Source organism: Drosophila willistoni, assembly GCF_018902025.1.
Source record: "Drosophila willistoni isolate 14030-0811.24 chromosome 2L unlocalized genomic scaffold, UCI_dwil_1.1 Seg72.1, whole genome shotgun sequence".
NCBI lineage: Eukaryota > Metazoa > Arthropoda > Insecta > Diptera > Drosophilidae > Drosophila > Drosophila willistoni.
Genome location: NW_025814049.1, coordinates 3,462,461 through 3,480,657, shown reverse-complemented (window position 1 = coordinate 3,480,657; position 18,197 = coordinate 3,462,461). Strand labels below are relative to the sequence as shown.

At 35.2% G+C, this 18,197-nt stretch overlaps 1 protein-coding gene and 1 long non-coding RNA gene across 4 annotated transcripts; both read right to left on the bottom strand.

The window, feature by feature from the left end:
• Positions 1–21: 21 nt before the first annotated feature.
• Positions 22–867, bottom strand: LOC26530189 (formin-like protein 13). Of its 3 annotated transcripts, none has more exons than XM_023177817.2 (3): positions 772–867; positions 324–701; positions 22–272 (listed from the first exon to the last, which is right to left on the bottom strand). In XM_023177817.2, the coding sequence occupies exons 2-3, from the start codon at positions 697–699 to the stop codon at positions 247–249; spliced, it is 402 nt and encodes a 133-aa protein (XP_023033585.2). In that variant the 5' UTR covers positions 700–701; positions 772–867; the 3' UTR covers positions 22–246. The 3 variants fall into 3 exon arrangements, with proteins under 3 accessions (XP_023033585.2, XP_015033215.3, XP_015033214.3); XM_015177729.3 differs by having other exon boundaries at positions 22–238; XM_015177728.3 differs by having other exon boundaries at positions 22–235; positions 772–866.
• A 6,380-nt stretch (positions 868–7,247) lies between these two features.
• Positions 7,248–8,780, bottom strand: LOC124460139. Its single transcript, XR_006954083.1, has 3 exons — positions 8,125–8,780; positions 7,893–8,055; positions 7,248–7,832 (listed from the first exon to the last, which is right to left on the bottom strand). It is a non-coding gene; the product is annotated as an uncharacterized LOC124460139 (long non-coding RNA).
• Positions 8,781–18,197: the final 9,417 nt, after the last annotated feature.

The window sequence follows — 18,197 nt, the reverse complement described above, 5'->3', positions numbered from 1 at the left end:
AGAAAAATAATGTCAAACGTCTTTAAGTGTGTAATTTACAACAAATTTGTATTTATTCGAAATTTTATGGATTTGCTTTAACAGAACAACAAATGTAAATAAGTACTCGATGATCCCCCACAGAACTAACGAGCATTATAACACCGCTTGACCAACAAGGCAAGAATAATTTGTATGTGTATGAGTAAGTGTAGGCGTATTGCATGTGTACTGTAATCTAATGCTTATGAAAAGTCTACATCAAATTTAGGTTTCCAAAATAAATGAAGCACCTGTAAATGATCGATCAATGCTCAATACATTTCGAATAGACAATTTCTTACCTTTGTTCACTTCGAACAATTTGTGGGTGGTCATCAACCCATTCGATTGGGATCCCGCAGGGATCAAGTCATCCTGCTTCCAGTTTTCGATATCTTCATCGGCATCCACTTCGTTGTCCATTTCATCCTCATCGTCACCTTCCTTATCACTAGTAGAATTACTCTTCTTAAGCTTCACCCACAAGACTCTAGCAGTATAGATGGCAACAGCAGCAGCAGTCAGCCAGGCACTTGATTGGATACCCATTGCTCCAGACTTTTTTGTAGTCGTTGCGGCGGCAGCGGCAGCGGCAGCGGCGGTTGTTGTTGCTGCTTCTGAGCCGCTTGATGGTGGAGGTGGTGGTGTTGTTGTTGCTGTTTGACCATTGGCTACCATTGCTAAATAGAATAAAGTTATTGTTAATACCCTTTTCCCTGTTTAGTCCTTAGTGATCGCTGCAAAACTTACTGAATATATATGTAGATACTTATTTAAATTGTTATCTGATTTTTATACTGTTGTTTGCTGTTTGAGCAATGAGGATTGAATGAATAATTTGGCTGGGAAAGCGACATACGTTTAGTTTTGAAATATTCTGGCTTGCTGAGTGAACTACAAAACATTGCTTTCTACTAAGTACAATGGGACGCATAGACCAAATGCAAGGAAAAATTATTTAGTAATATTATGGTGAATGTCATTTGTTCAAATTTGTTTTTACCTTCTTTCCAAACAAATGGAATTACATATTTTTTGTACGATTGAATGCCATAATAAAAAATGCTTCTTTCTTTACGGAATTTATAGCCCTAAACTAAACACAAAATAATTTTTCTATGCGTCCCATTGTACTTAGTAGAAAGCAGAAAAGTCCCAATTATATTGCCCGTAACGTGTGCTCCGATCCGATTAATATTTCCGTAATTTGCATGGTCATTGTCGCGTGTGTCCTCAGTATTATTAGTATCAGTACAGTGTAGTCCGTTCTGTAATTTTGGATATAATAAAATATTCTTATTAATCTAATAGTTGTAAGAGTGTGCAAAGCTAATTCTAGAAAAAAACAATTTTTTAAGGTTTTATTTTAGATTGTCCTTATGGACCTCCCTCCCCTTTATGATAACATTAGTTCGAAGCTCTGACTCTACAATTCCTTCTTTGTACAAAGGATTAAGTTTGTTACCCAGCCGTTTGTTGCGTCCCATTGTACTTAGTAGAAAGCTGAAAAGTCCGAGTTATATTGCCCGTAACGTGTGCTTTAGTTATCCGATCCGATTAAAATTTCAGGATCTAATGTTTTATATAATAAACTATCATAGTAGTAAATTTCATAGCCATACTCCAATTTCTTCAACTATTTTTCATCTACTACTATATGACGTAGTAGTCCGCTCCTGAAAATTTTCATTCTTTATCTTACCCGAGTTATCAAATTCTTCCCTTTTGGACCGCTTAGTAAAATAACAATCGTGGTCCCACAGAAATAATCGAAACCCCAATTGTTGAAAAAATTGAGTCCCAAATTATTAACAAAATTGATACTCCAATATTTACAGCTGAGAAAAACCCCTCGCTATATCCCAATGTATCCGCCAGACAGGCTATTTTTTTTAGGATGGGCGAGTCATATATCCAACGTCAATACCCAAAACCTTATACATTTTTCGCCCCCTAAAATCAAACTTTAAGGTAAACATCCTTTTTTTTTTATAAACAATTGGACACTTGCAATAACAATTGTCCCCCTAAAAGTCAAAAGCGTGAGAACGCTAATTCAGCATTAAAATTCGGTGCAATCAAATTGCACCAATATCGATCACGCCACTAAAGGGCTCGCAAGTTTAGCCTATAAAAATCATAGAAGCAAACATCGGCTATGCCGAAGTTTATATACCCTTGCAGTCCTTGGTAATAATAATTTTACATGTTCAAAATTTGTTTTCTGCAACTCAATTCATCAATATACAATCAAAACAATTTTACTCTCTATTTTACAATTTGTTCTTCTTCTTCCCTTATTCCCAAAGCAAAGCAACGCACGCATACACATACAGTTCATGTAGCGTTGCGTCTGTGTGTGTTATATTTATCCGATCACATTCATATTTTGGGATCTGGGGTTTTATATCCAATATTAGCACATATGTAAATTTCATAGCATACTCTCATTTTTATGAAAATGTTTCTTCTAGTTCTTCTAGAGCTACATGATATAGTGGTCCGATCCTTATGGTTTTCATACTTTATTTTTCCCGGGTAATAAAAAACGCCGAAAAAAAATTTCAGCCCGATAGCTGTTAAGACGGCTGAGTAAAACGCATACGCACAGACGGACGGACAGACGGACATGGCTATATCGAGTCAGCTTCTCATGCTGATCAAGAATATATATACTTTATGGGGTCGGAAACGTCTCCTTCTGTGCGTTACAAACATCTGACCAATTTTATAATACCCTCTGTAAGGGTATACATATTACTCTAAGACATCTTTGTACTTTAGTTTTAAGTATTCATGCATTAAATAAAATCCCGTCTTTTAACTCAACAAAAACAATATCTTTTTTTTCGAGTCTGGAGAGACCAGATATATAATTGGCGCAGTCGGTAGGATCGGTAAAAGTGAACTTGTTATTCTATCCGTGTGACACATAGAATTATCCGAATTAACGCACGGGCGTTACATAGAATTAGTGAATAATCACTATAAAACTCCGATCCGACATCAAGAACTTACGGGAACGCTCAAAAGTCTACAACAGTGAAAAATATTTACGCCAACTGTGCGCGGAAATATCAACTGTGGGTTGCAACCAAAAAATTCCAATTGTGGAACAAAAACGCCAACTGTGCGCGGAAATGTGAACTGTGTGTTACAACCATAAACTATAATTGTGGAACAAAACGGCAACTTGTGTGCGAATAAAATAAAACACCACCAAAAAACAAAATGGCCGTAGAACTCACCGAAGCCCACCTCAATCAAGCACTGTCTTCGTTAGGACTGGTGGCAAACTATGATGGAACACCAGAGAATCTGACATCATTCATAAGGAGGATAGTTTTCATCATGCACCTATATCCAACCCATGGCAACATAACATAACGTTCAGCGCAATCGAGATGCAGCTCACTGGAGAGGCACAACGACTCTCGCAAATTGGACAAGCCAACACCTGGCCGGAACTAAGATCATTCCTCATCAATGAATTGAAAACGCAGACCCCATGTGACGAACTTCTTCGACGCCTCTACAACACCAACTATACAGGAAACCTTCGTAGGTTTGTAACGGAATTAGAAGATAAATCCTATATTATCACAAACAAGCTTAGTCTTGAAAACGATGCAAATAACACTACTCTTTATACAAATGCTTTAAATAACACTATAAAAGATGTAATAAAGAAAAAATTACCCGATAGATTATTTATGACGTTAGCTAGATATGATATAACCAAAGTTAGCAAGCTGAAACAAGTAGCTCAAAGAGAAGGGTTATACGAGGATAGTATAACAGAAATCAGAGAATCAAATCAAAGCCAAAGTCAAGACCAAAAAAGTGGAAAATCTTTTCTACCCAATAGTACAACTCCGTCTCAAACAAAACCATCCGATATAACACAAAAACTTTTCCAAGATGTTCAACAAAAATTAAATAGTGACAGGGCTCAAAATCCAATGAGTTATCAACAGGAAAATAATTATCCAAAAAATAACGTAGCAAACCAGCCTACAAAAAGACAAAGAGAAAGTAATAGTGGAATTAGCAAAATGGACAAATCAGCGATTGAAAATGAAATAATAGAAAGCAATGAGTATAGATTCGACCATTTAAACAACGAAGAAACACAAAAACTTAAAGAAAGTCTTGTACGAATTCAGTGACATTCAGTACCGCGAAGGTGAAAATTTGACTTTCACGAGTACAATAAAGCACTCTATTCATACAAAACATGAGGACCCAATTTATAAACGTCCATACAAATTTGATATAGAAATCAACAAAGAAATAAATGAAATGATCGAACAGGGTATCATTCGAAAGTCGAACTCACCCTACTGTTCACCAATTTGGATCGTTCCAAAAAAACGAGATGCTTCCAACAAACAAAAATTCAGATTAGTCATTGACTACCGAAATTTAAATGAAGTCACAATAGATGACAAATTCCCAATTACAGTCATGGATGAAATTCTCGACAAACTGGGAAAATGCCTATACTTTACCACCATTGATTTATCTAAGGGATTTCATCAAATTCAAATGGATCCTGTATCTATTGCAAAAACAGCTTTCTCAACTAAACATGGCCATTACGAATACACACGTATGCCATTTGGTCTTAAAAAGGATTCTTGTTTATCTGGACGACATTATAGTGGACTCCACTTCATTGGAGGAAAACATGCTATCACTCAGAAAGGTATTTAACAAACTCAGAGAAGCTAATCTTAAACTCCCACTCGACAAATGCGAATTTATGAAAAAAGAAACTGAATTCATTGGTCATATAATAACAACAGAAGGTATAAAACCTAACCCAAATAAAATCAAAGCAATTCAAAATTTTCCGATCCCTTAAAGAATACTAGCAATAGTTTGGGCAACAAAGTTTTTTAGATCATACCTTTTCGGTAGAAAGTTCGAAATTCTAAGCGACCATAAGCCTTTAGTATGGCTCAGCAATATAAAAGAACCAAATATGAAACTTCAACGATGGAGAACAAAACTAAATGAGTTTGATTACAAAATTAAATATTTACCCGGCAAAGAAAATCACGTAGCAGATGCCCTTTCCATAATTAAAACAGATGAAAACTTTTTAGGATCAACAGACAGCACCGCAGCTACAATGCATAGTGCTCATGAAGATAATAGAAACTACATTCCAATAGTAGAAAAACCCTTAATTATTTCAACAGGCAAATAGAATTCATTAGAGGTTCAGAAGACAAAGCAGAAACAAGAACTTATTTTTATAAATCAAACATAAAGATAACATACAAAGAAATGACCAATGCTTACGCAAGGGATATAATTAAAAGATATCTTTGCGGTAAGAAAACTGTACTATATTTTCATAATGAACAAGATTATCCCATATTCCAACAAGCCTTTATTGAAATAATACGATCGAACGCAAATACAAAAACCTGGAAATCAACATTAAGTTAGAGTACATTAAAACGTTTGCACAATTCAAAGAAATAATCCTAAAACAACACAAAGAATTATTACATCCAGGAATCGAAAAAACAATTCATTTGTTTAAAGAAAAATATTATTTCCCCGATTTTCAAAACCTAATTCAAAACATTATTAACGAATGCTCAGTATGCAATATCGCAAAGACAGAAAATAGAAATTCAAAACTAACTTTTGAAATAACACCAGAAACTTTTAATATAATTTTAATATTTACATGATCGACAATTTACAATTTCTTTCATGCATTGACATTTACTCCAAATTTGCAACACTTGTAGAAGTAAAATCTATAGATTGGTTAGAAGCCAAGAGAGCAATTATGACAGTATTCCCTAAAATGGGCTAACCAATAGAAATAAAATCAGACAAAGATTCAGCATTTCTGTGTATAGCACTAAAAAATTGGCCACAAGAAGAAAATGTAAGGTAAGAAATTACAACAAGTAAAAACGGCATTTCAGACTTAGAAAGATTTCATAAAACAGTAAATGAAAAACTCAGAATTATAAATAGTGAAAATGACATCGAAGATATATTAATCAAATTTGAAAAAATTCTCTACATATACCACCGTAAGACCAGACATAAAACAACTAACCGAACACCAGTGGACATTTTTATCTGTGCAGGATCACCCGACTACAATACCCAAACGAATAAAATAACCAATTTAAATAAAGATAGACACGACTTCGAAAACGATACTAGATTTAAACAAGCACCATTAGTAAAGTCAGTTAGATGAGAAACGTTTTGAAAAAAGAAATAGAGGACAAAAGGTCACACACTACAAATCAAAATTCAAAATGAATGAAGTAAGTAAGTCGTCTCGCCGACTTAGGTATACCATACACCAGTAAAGCAAATATTTCAACTTTATTAAACAAATGCATTTTCACATGCTTTTTACAAGCATATCTTAGTATCTCGCTCACTCAGTCATACGAGCACAATAGCGCCCCCACCAGCCAACGGCTAACTCCGGCCTTATGGAAAAACGTTTATATGCATAACTCGACTGTTTTTTGTCCGATTTTGATCAAATTTGGTATTTTGCTAGATATTAGTATTAAATTTAAGTGTGCCAAATTTGATTGCATAAGGTAAAAAAATACGGAAGATAATCAAGTTTATCAAATTACGGGGGCGGAGAAGGGCGTGGCAAAATTTTTATACATACAAAATGTGTGCATTTACTAATCGAATATACATACCAAATATGGTGTCTCTAGCTGAAATAGTTTTTGAGATAAACGCTTTTTTTAAATTGCGGGAGCGGAAAGGGGCGTGGCAAAAATTTGAAATAAACTTGATCACTCTACATACTACACGAGTCTACATACCAAATTTGGTGGCTCTAGCTCTTACAGTCTCCGAGATCTAGGTGTTCATACGGACAGACGGACAGACGGACGGACGGACAGACGGACATGGCTAGATCGACTCGGTTGTTGATCCTGATCAAGAATATATATACTTTGTGGGGTCGGAGATGATTCCTTCTGCCTGTTACATACATTTTGGCGACTTTAATATACCATTTCACCCTATGGGTGTAATGACTTTGCATTTGTGTGTGAGACAACAAACACGAAGTACGAAACGTTTTCTTGCTTTACACTAAAAAACTGTTAAAATAATTAGATTTAAATGTTACGAAAAAATTTTAAACGTGCCCCCAAGAATTAGAATAGTTGTTATATTAAGTATATTATTTATTAAATTAGGTAATTATTAACGGAACAATGGGTTTTGACAAATTATGACTAGACTAGACTCCACTTTTTCAACTCTGCCTTGCCACTTCGTCTTCTCTTTCATTGCCACCTCGTTGATCAGCTGCTTCGGGAGTAGTTTTGGCCTTGCGGCGCTATCATACTATCCCCACAGATCGACCATCCCCAAATGCATTTGCCCCAAATATGTCGTCGTCGTCTTCGAAGTCGTCATCATCTTCTTTGGAGTCATCTTCATTTTCGTCGTCTTCAGTTTTGGAGTCGTCTGTATCGTCGTTAGAGGTGTCATCCATAAATTCGTGGTTTTCCGCATCGCCTTCATGGTAGTCATTATTGGTTTTCAGCATCGTCGTCATCATCTTCGTAATCGTCAATCTCGTTATCATTGTTGTAATTATCATTATCATCATCTTCGGAGTAGTTATCATTATCATCGTTGTCAACATCTTTATCCTTTTGTAAGTTTTCTTAGTTATCAGCAACATCTTCATCGTCTACATCCTTATGTAGAAATAGGGATCTATTTCTTCATATATTCGGCGCAAGTAGTCGTATATTTTGGACCATCTACAAAGTGTGCATCTTTAGTGACATCATAAGTATACTATGATTTGACTTTAGTTACTCGATAAGGATAAATACCTAAATACTTTGGCTTTAACTTCAGTCCACCTCCGATTTAAGTAGGTTTAATTGCAACAAGATCGCCTTCATTATAAACTGATGCATGTAAGTGTTCTTGTTTTCCTTTTGTAGATTTATGATTTGCTGCTTCGCATGCTTCCTTAGGTCATCTCTTTTTTCGCTAAAAGTATAAAAAATCATTTCATCATTTCCTAATCAATTATTTGCTTCAATTGGATATCAAACCTACTACGCATTTTAATTCCCACTAATAACTCGAACGGCGTAATAATTGTGCTTCTACAGTGAGTTGAATTTATTGTTTGCTGAACTCTTCCAACAAACTTGTACCATTTGCTCGGGTCATCAACAAAAAGCTTGGATAAAACAGATATATCTAGGCAATCCGGTAGTAACAGCGTGATGAAGGATATTCTCTGAACGGCAATACTCCTTGAAGTGTTCTGATGTGAAAGGACTGTAATAATCAGGACTGGGTTTCCAAATGTGAGACTTTGTGTTTGCAATCTCGATATAACTTCTTGGGCGGATGTCGTCTTAGTCGTATATAACCAGCAATATTTGGTGAATGCATCTTGACAGCTAAGATGTGTTTGTATCTCTTGTCAGCGGACCCAAAAAATGAATGTGGAATGTTTGCAGTGGTTCTTCTTCCTTAGGAAATGGATTTAACAGTCCCTCCTTTTTCAATTGTTTGAGGTTTGAGATAATACACTGAACGCAGCATCTAATAAGTCGTTCTACTTTGGCCTCAAGTTTCGGTATATAATATTCCTTCGCAATTATGTCTTTCGTCTTCCTAATAGAAAAATGTCTTCTCTCATGAGCTTTTTTGATGGTCTTGTCACGCTGAAATTATATATGTAGGTCCAACTATTAGTTCAACGTCGTTCACCAGCTTACATAAAAGACCGGCTTTCATAAAGTAATCATTGTGTGATGCTTTTTCAAATAGAATATCGATAATTGCTTTTATATCGTCGTCTTGTCCTTGAAGATAGTTTAGTTTGCTGATTGCGCTTTCATCGGTGATTAACATTACTGGATTTCGGCTTAAGGCGTCAACATGCCGAAAACGTTCCTTCTCGATGCTCCACCTCAAAGTCAAACGTCTCGTTTTTCCATTGTTTTGGTGAAAGCATTGCAGTCGCTTACGAGTTTGAAGCGGATGCCAAGTAAGTAGACTGGGAATTTGTTGAGAGCTTCAATAACGGCTAGGATCTCCAGTTCGTAGCTTGAAAACTGTAAAGTTTGCCATCTTCAGGTGAGACTTGTAAAAGTACTGCTCCAAACCCGTCAATCGAAGCATCGGTGTGGAGCTCCGTCGCATGGTTAAAATTAAAGATTTTTAATAGGGGCCTCTCTGTGATCAATATTTTTAACCTGTTGAATGATTCGATTTAAAAATCATTAAAGTGGAATTTAGCATTTTGTTTTAGTAGATTCGTTAGAGGCTTAGCTATTAATCCAAAATTTTTAATAAATTTTCTAAAGTATCCAACCAATCCTAGGAAATTTTGAAGTTGCTTCTAGTTTGTGGGCTGGGAAAATTTAGTTACAGCTTTGGTTTTCTCTTCAGAAATACACATCTTTCGGTCTTCGATATCGTGCCCTAAAAACTCAACTCTTTTCTTTAAAAAACTGCATTTTTTTAGGTCGATCATCAGGCCGTAATTTTTACACTGTTTCAGGACTTTTTTGAGATTTGATACAGCTTCGTCTTCATCTTTAGCTGGAATAATGATGTCAACTACATATGGAATCGCGATATTTTTAAGAGTCAGCTCTCGAAATATAGCATTGATATGCCTTTGAAAAACACAAGGAGAATTCGCTAGTCCAAATGGTACCTTCAGAAACTGGTATTGTCCGTTGTGGGTTACAAAAGATGTATATTTTCGGCTTTGCTCCTCGACATCAACATGGATGAATCCATTTTTCAAGTCAATAATGCTGAATATCTTTGCACTTGTAAAGGAAAATGGTCTCGTAATATTACCTTGTTAATCTTTCTATAGTCGATACATAGTCTTGGAGAACCATCTCGTTTTTTTACCAGGACTACGGGGCTACTGTACTCTGACTCAGAGTGCTCGACTATACCTTCTTTTAATCATTCATCAACTTGTTGGTCTACCACGGAACGTTCGTTGTAACCGATTCTACACGGACGCGAGTAGATTGGGGTATCATCATTAACTACGATTCGCATTTTTACGTTTGTCGACTTTGCGCTTACGGGTTTTTAGTTTTTTACCAGTTCGTGTACTTAATTCTTTGCGGAATTGCTTGCATTAGCTTCAATATTTAAATCAATCTCGTTAACATTTGATGCATTTATTTTCATCAACACCGAAATTTCTGTTTCAAGCTCGATACTGTCACTCTTTCTTACAATTATCCCGTCACGATTTATTTTTACTTCGGCAATTTTATAAAATTCTTCGCCTAACAGCAAGTCTTCATCAAGAAATTGTGCATCGATTACTAGAAATACCGAATTGAATTCTTGATTGTCAATTACGAATGGTTTTTCGACTGAACCCATGGTTTTGACCGCGTCGCCATTACCGAACCCAATTAAAAATTTGTTGCACTCACATAGCTTTGACTGTTTTATTCTTTTATAAATCTTTTCGGACATAAGATTGTATTTACGTCCAGGGTCAAAAAAGGCATTCATCTTTAAACCGTCGATTGTTATCTCTTTATACATACGTGAGGATGATGTGTTTAGTTTTCGTGTATTACTCACTTCGCGTTTTCCGATTTCTTGGGACAATCTTTGCCAATTTGGCCAAACATGTTGCATTCAAAACACTTTTTACCTTTGGTTTTATCGTCACAGTCAGCGGCTGTATGACCTTTAAGACCACAATTGAAACATTTGATTTCTTTATTTACACTCCGAACTTGCTTCGGCTGAGAACTGCGATCACTTTTCTGGATTTGTTAATTAAAACTTAGTACATTCTTATACTCACTCTTAGATTTGCCCGCATTATTTCGTAGCATTTCAATTTGTCTTTAAAGTCTTTTATGTTTTTAGCTCCATACAACATTGATTTGTTCGTACCACTGTCGGCAATACCATCATTAACATACTGGACCAATGCAGACTCTTCGATATTTCCTTGTGTGGATAACTCTTTCATCAGCAAAAAATATTCTTGTAAGTTCTTGTTCTTTTTAATTTTCCGATCAGCCATCATTTTATGCAATTGGGTACTGTTTGTCGTCGATTTAAATTCATTGAGTAGCGGCGTTTTAAATTTCAGCCAGTTAGAAATACCTCGTTCGCTCGCAAAAAAAGCTTTGCTAATCCTTTTAATGACCGTTTTGCGAATATAAACATTTGTACATCATTCCAATACATTAGCTTTGCGAGATTTTTGAATTCATTAATCCATACTTCAATGGAAAGGGTATCATCACCATTAAACGATCTAATCGAATCTTCCACACTTTTGTACAGAACTTCTGTGTAAAAACCCTTCGAATTTTTAACTAGCTAGCAATGTGACAACGGCAGAATGTTAAGTGGACGATTCTATAATTGTTTTCAAACCCCGACAATGTGGGTTGGAGTCTCGCTAGAATAATATCACGTATAAACCGTTGCCTTGGCAGGAAACATGGCCGAGTGACTTTCCCGCATACCCATATTCCAAACGGGCACGGATGCCGATGTACTGTAGTAGCAGGATTTAACTGTCTTGAGTGTATTTCCACCATGAACATAATAAAATAGAGTTTCTGACTCGTTCTTATGAGTTTGGTTTAATGAATGATTCTTAAATATATTACCATTGTTCAGTACAGCTAAAGTTCGGCAGGACATATTCCGGCAACAATGCTTTGGTTGTATAGTAGGATTACTAGTTTAAGCTGCAACTGCCCCCAATAAGACTGAAAGAGGAGAACAAAGACCGACAGAGTTTCATTCGATAGGCGACGATCAAAAGCGACAGATCGGCAAAGGGCAAGGGCAGGTAAATGGGGAAACTGTATTCCCATCGACGCATAAGCTTTATGGCAATGACCAGTGGCCAAAATAGAAATCTGCAGTGGGTATTAAAAATCTATTAAGATGAAATGAACCATGCACCCACAGGGTGAAATGGCATATTAAAGTCGCCAAAATTTATGTAAGAGGCAGAAAGAAGCTTTTCCGAACCCATAAAGGAAATATATTCTTGATCAGCATCAACAGCCGAGTCGATCTAGACGTGTCCTTCTCTGCGACCGTCCGTATGAACACCTAGAACTCGGAGACTATGAGATCTAGAGACACCAAATTTGGTGCACCCTATGTTATAGTTAACAGTACTTATCGAGCACATCTTAAATTTTTTTACGAATTACCGTAAATAATGATCCAATTGCAAATTAAAAAATCAAAAATGTTTTTTATACTTACTATAATGCTTAAGAAATTTCAAGCACTCAAAATTTTCAACATCCGTACATCGATGAAAAAAATAATGGCTGTATAGCGATATTTCCCTTTGCAGGGTTAAAGGTCAATTCTGCCCAGTATGAGACTACTCCAAATCGAACGTATAGGGGAATGTATATTCGACAAATCGGTGACGTCATTAAAGTTTGTTACTAGTGAGATAGTTTTTAATCTAGTACATCTTATCCCCCAAATTTCAAAAAGTTTGCATAGAACACAAGTTACGTTTAATTTATGTACATGTACATTGTACATACATGTATACATACATTTATCAATCGCTCTGCTCAAACGTTGCCAACAGCGATGCCAGCACTTTTCATTTATTCAGAAATATAGATATGTAAGCATTTGTGGTTTCTTCGAAATATGTGGCTAGAATTAAATTTATTATTAGAGTATTCGATAGTCATTTATCTTTATAACAAAAAGTCAACCAAGAATTTATAAAATAAAATAATTCGCTATTATATTTTGTTTTATTTTCTTTCTTGCACTGCGCACTTGCAGAACTTTTTTATTCGACTTACTGGCTGCCTTTTAATGTGCAATGTGCACAAATATGTATCTGTCCGACTCTTTGACGGCATGGGGTTTATCTGTCAGTGTGTCTGTCAGTAGGCCCTACCATAGTATGTGGAGTGTTGATTATTTAATAATTTTCGGGGTTTTTGTTTTATTTTGTTTGTAAATTTTTCATAAGTGGATTGTCTGCCATTTCAAGTGGAAATGTATGTGGTGATTTAATTTCATGCTGCATTCCTGCGTGCCACATACTGGTGGGCACACCAACCGTGGTATGGATGCCGACAGCTGGAAAAAGGAAATGGATTCAATAAATCACTGAAATGCGCAAGCCATGTAATAATTAGTAAAAGAAAAGCAGATGCATAAAAATTTATGAAAAATTACACTAGGTTCGGAATAAATGAGGGAAAAGTGAAATATGTATGTGAGTGATGTCCTATAAGCAGAAGGAACAGTCATGCATGCATATATGTATGTACATATATGCAAGTACATACATACATAGACTAATATATGGGGAGAATTTACTTTCAATATGCAGCACATGTAGAAAATGAGTTAAATGCTCAACCACTGGCCGATTGGCAGACAGACAGCTAACGGAGACTTAATTTCTATTCGAGATGTCAGTGTTTGTATTGCTTCAGCCCGTCATCGCGAAACCAATCCCCCATCTTATCATAGTCATCATCATCATGATCATCTTTATGTAGAGGAGTACATCATCATCATTTGGAACAGCCGAATGTTCAATATGATTCGTGACATGTTAAAGAATTAGTTGTATAGCCATACATTTAGTAGGGGTGGTGAAAGTAACCCAACACTCAACTCAACTTCTCCTAGATAAAGGAGTATCTGTATGTAGTAGACATATGTTTTCTGTGGTCTTGCCACGTGCGCCACATGTTTGTCATGCCAAGTGGCGTCTAAGCCGACCGGCCTTATTAATGAAAGGTGCTTTAAGTTTTATTTATTTATTAAACAACTATTATTTAGTTTAGTTTCTGCCTCTTTGTGCATTTGAAAGTTCTTGTTTTGAACGTTTAATATATTTTGGCTGATTTGTATTGCGTTTATTTTATTGGGGCTAATTAATTTTGTACTTTGTATAGCATACTTAATTGGGCAAAGACATTATCCAATCCAATTGCTTAAAAACGGAAATTGGAAATTTTTTTATTAGTCGGTGAAATGGAAAATAAATAAGAATATTAATAACAGTTTTAAAGAGAAGTTTTATGATAATATGCCTACCATGAACAGTCAAACGAAAATTAATAAAATAGAGTTCGGAAAAAAAAGTTATATCCAAGTAATACAACTTCTCACTTGTTATTTGAGAGAGAAAAGAAAAGGCTAAACAATAATTAACTTGTAAATGAAATCCCACATGCATACGAGACGTTCAGCATGACGAGAGGAATCGATCAGAAGTGTGCAACGCATCAGTGTTGCCAAATCAGCTTTTTTCCCGTCAAATCTGGCTTTTTTGATAATCAATTTGCGGGAAAAATTTCGAAACAGCGGGCAGCGGGAATTCTGAATTTTTTTTTTAATAAAAAACCTTTTTTCCGCTTTTTAATTTTCTAAGAAATTTATAATATTTTAGCGATAAATCGTGCTAACAATAATAGTTGTTCATTGTAGTTGAATTAAACCGATATATTTCAGTAGTTCAATTTTTGATAAGCAAGCTTATCGATAATAGAGTAGAACCAACTGAACTAGAATAGTTCGCTCAAATGGTTCAATTGATCTTATTGTGAACGAAACGATTATTGAACTTTGTGATTTCCAAATTTTGCCATTAAGTCCATTAAGTCTGCAAAATGCCAAAGGAATATAAGCAAAGGTGCCGTAAAGTGTGGCTTAATAGCGACGAATTTAAAACGACACTACAAAGTTGTGAAGTACGATCATACAAGTATTCGGGTTGAAACAATAATTTTGGGGACTTGGCCACTTTTGCAATGACATTGTTTTCAAAATTTTCAGCCAAGTCAATCTCGTAAAAACCAAATTACGAAATAAAATAAACATTCAAATGCTTAACTCAATTTTATGCGTCAGGTAAATGTATAAGTATCTAGATATGATTGGCACTATGGGATCGTACGACAAGGAAATTGATTGTGATGATTTAGATCAAATACTAAACATTTTGTAAAAATAAAACTTTTATAACAAGAATAAAAACATCAGCTTTTTTTTGGATTTTTTTTTAATTTCGGCTTTTTTTTTAGTTTTCTCCCGTTAAAAACAGCTTTTTTTGGTCGACAAAAGTTGGCATCACTGCAACGCATAGATGTAAAAATCTTCGATCATATAAGGTATATATATTCTTGATCTGTATCAACAGCCGAAACGATCTAGCCATGTCCGTCCGTATGAACACATAGATCTCGGAGACTATAAGAGCAAAAGTTACCAAATTTGGTATGTACTGTCGTTTTGTATGTACAGTTATCGAGTTTGTTTCAAATTTTTGCCCCGCAAGTTAAATAAAACCGATTTTCTCAAAAACTATGATGGCTTTAGGTAAGGAAAGAATAACAAAATAAACTAACAAGGGTATACAAACTTCGTCGCGGTCGAAGTTAGCCCCGGCCCTCTGGGTTGAAGTTAAAACGGAACATCGCCAATGCTTGAATCTTGAAGCTTACCATTTATCCCAATAATGACTATTTGATATTGTTTCTTGATACTAACATTCATAGAAGCAGACCAATTATCAAAACAAACAGTTGATCAGTTGATTATGGTAATTTTTGTAATTGTTGTTTTGATAAAAGAGCCGTCGTTCGATCTAGACCATGGGCTGACTGGTGATTTCACCGCCATTTCATGATTACCTTTGACAATATTTACTTCGTCCATTTTCGCAAATAATTCCTATGATTATATACATTGATTAATCATGCATCTTTTTTTAGCCACCACACTTGCTCTAGATGATTGAAATGGAATTTCGTATTTACGTTGCACTGTTCTTTTCGTAGTCCTGTGGTTGAATTCATGCCGTGTCTAAGCTCTCTTTACTAGCATATAACAACTAGAAAAGAAAAAACAAAAGAAAAAAATATTTTGCAAAGCTAAAGTCTTAAGTTACATGGCCATCATGAGAGTATCAACTATGCACTATGGGTTGTGGAGCCATTTTTTGAGCACTTTATTCAAAAATGTATGTTAAACAATAATTTTCAGTCTCATTGCATTGCGTGAGGTAATAAAGATATTTTGCAACTATTTTTAGAGAAAATGGGCGTGGCATCTCGCCTCCACGGCCAAAAAACCGTATTTTGCCCAAAAAAGTATGCTAAGTATCTCATTCAACATAATACTTTTCATACAACCGTTGTGATTTTAATATTTTCTTAAAATTTAGGGCCAAGATTCAAAGAAAAATCTAGAAAATGTCCTTAAAGTTGATCAATATCATTATCAGCATAAGTAATTTAGACACATTAAGCAAGCAACTGCTTCTGTCGTTCGTTGAATTAGAGAAATGCTTTTTTCTAGGCTTAAAGCAAAAATCAAGGGATCTGAACATCCACTTTTATACGAAAAGTGTTTTTAAAATATGCGATTCTGTTGTTCTTCTTGGCGTGACGTAGCAACCAGGAACTATGTAGTGCTCCTTACCGCTTTCAGTAGCTAACATTATTTTCTGATTCGTTCTCCTCTTTGTGTATGCATAAATGAGACATTAAAGTCGCGCAATCGATTTTTGTGTTGTTATTGGAGCTATTCCCTATTATTCAAAAGGTCTTTTGCATCTGCCATCTAAAAAAGCTGAACTTAAAAACATTCGAATTGCTTCTAAATGTTTTGGTGCAAAAAAAAAAAAAAAACGCCCACTATTTACTTACAATTTTGCATCCAATACACCTGGAGCACTGTACACTACATGCGCCTGCAACCTATAAACATTAACTCCAAATACTTAATTCCTAAGTCGTTGTTTTCTGCTATATTAAAATCTCGTCCATATGCAGGAATATGAGGTTATGTGCTAAAAAGTTAAATTGCAAAAAAAGTGGTTGCTTGTGGATATTGAGACTTTTATATTTTTTAAAGAATTTATTATTCTATCCAATAGTAAAAGTTTTAGACTGGACACTGGTAGACATTTTTTTAAAACTCTTCCTAAAGTTGAGATTTCGTAACAAGTTTTGTCTTTGAGAGTCGCTCAGAATTAGCCAGATTTTAAGAAACACACCTACATTTATAACAAAAGAAATCTACTAACACATAGTACAAATCCGACTTTTTCAATTGCATCTTCAGTTTTATCCATAACATCTTTCTTTTAAAAGTTATATACACTCAAAGTCAAGCAACAATTTGCACCAAATGAAAACAGTTTTGTTTTGTTCCCAACACTTGTTTTCGACAGCGTTATTCTCACCAGTGTTGAACAATTTTGAAAAACCTAGTAAGCAGAAATGTGATTTGATATTTTATCTATAAATTGGCATCAAAATGTTTGGGTTTCAAAAACTTTTAAAAATTGACTTAAGTGCTCAAAAAATGCCTCCACAACCCATAGTGCTATGTTGTCGTCCTTCCTGTGTTTCTTAACCAATTTTCCGCTGAATCCTTTTTTACTTCGTGTTACCCTGACTTTCCTTCTTCTTTTGGGTCCTGTTTAGTCCGTGTGGCTGTCGCTTTCGTCTAATTTGGAAAATTATTCGCACGTACTTTCTTATTAGTTTGTTTACGCCATGTAAAATTTCGTGCAACGAGGCAAGAGCAAAGTTTTGCCAAAGCAACTCAAACTATCCAAAAAGTTTTCAATTTAAAAAACACAAAATAAAATATATATATATGTCTGTTATACAACAACCTCAAACACAAGTAGTATGAAAAACAAAGGCATACATAAAAAATAAAAAATTATTCCAATCAACTCAACTTTTATTACAGCTAAAACGATTTGAATATCCCATATTATCTTTATCTATATATATAAAAGAAAGTCGGGTTCGTTCAACCACTTATAACTCGAGATCTGCTGAACCAATCTTCATAGTTTTTGATCCCTTTGGATTTGTTTGCCCCGAATAGCAGAATACATCCAAAATACGGCCGGGCTAACTTCGACCACGTCAAAGTTTGTATACCCTTGCAACTTTTTTGGTAACTTTTTCCTTACTTATAGCCATCAAAGTGGAAAAACGTTTTATCTAAAAAGGCTAATGTTTGCGAAAGAACGGCCAACAATCTTTGCATAGGAAATAACGAAGATATTGATCAAAGTCACGGTTTTCCTCCGATCGTTCCTATGGGAGCTATATAATATAGTAACCCGA

Excerpts from the sequence above, each read along its gene's own strand:
- LOC26530189 (XM_023177817.2), bottom strand. The coding sequence starts at position 699 with ATGGTAGCCAATGGTCAAACAGCAACAACAACACCACCACCTCCACCA. Across the intron at positions 273-323 it reads ATTGTTCGAAGTGAACAAAG|GTGCTTCATTTATTTTGGAA; the intron begins GTAAGAAATTGT and ends GATCATTTACAG.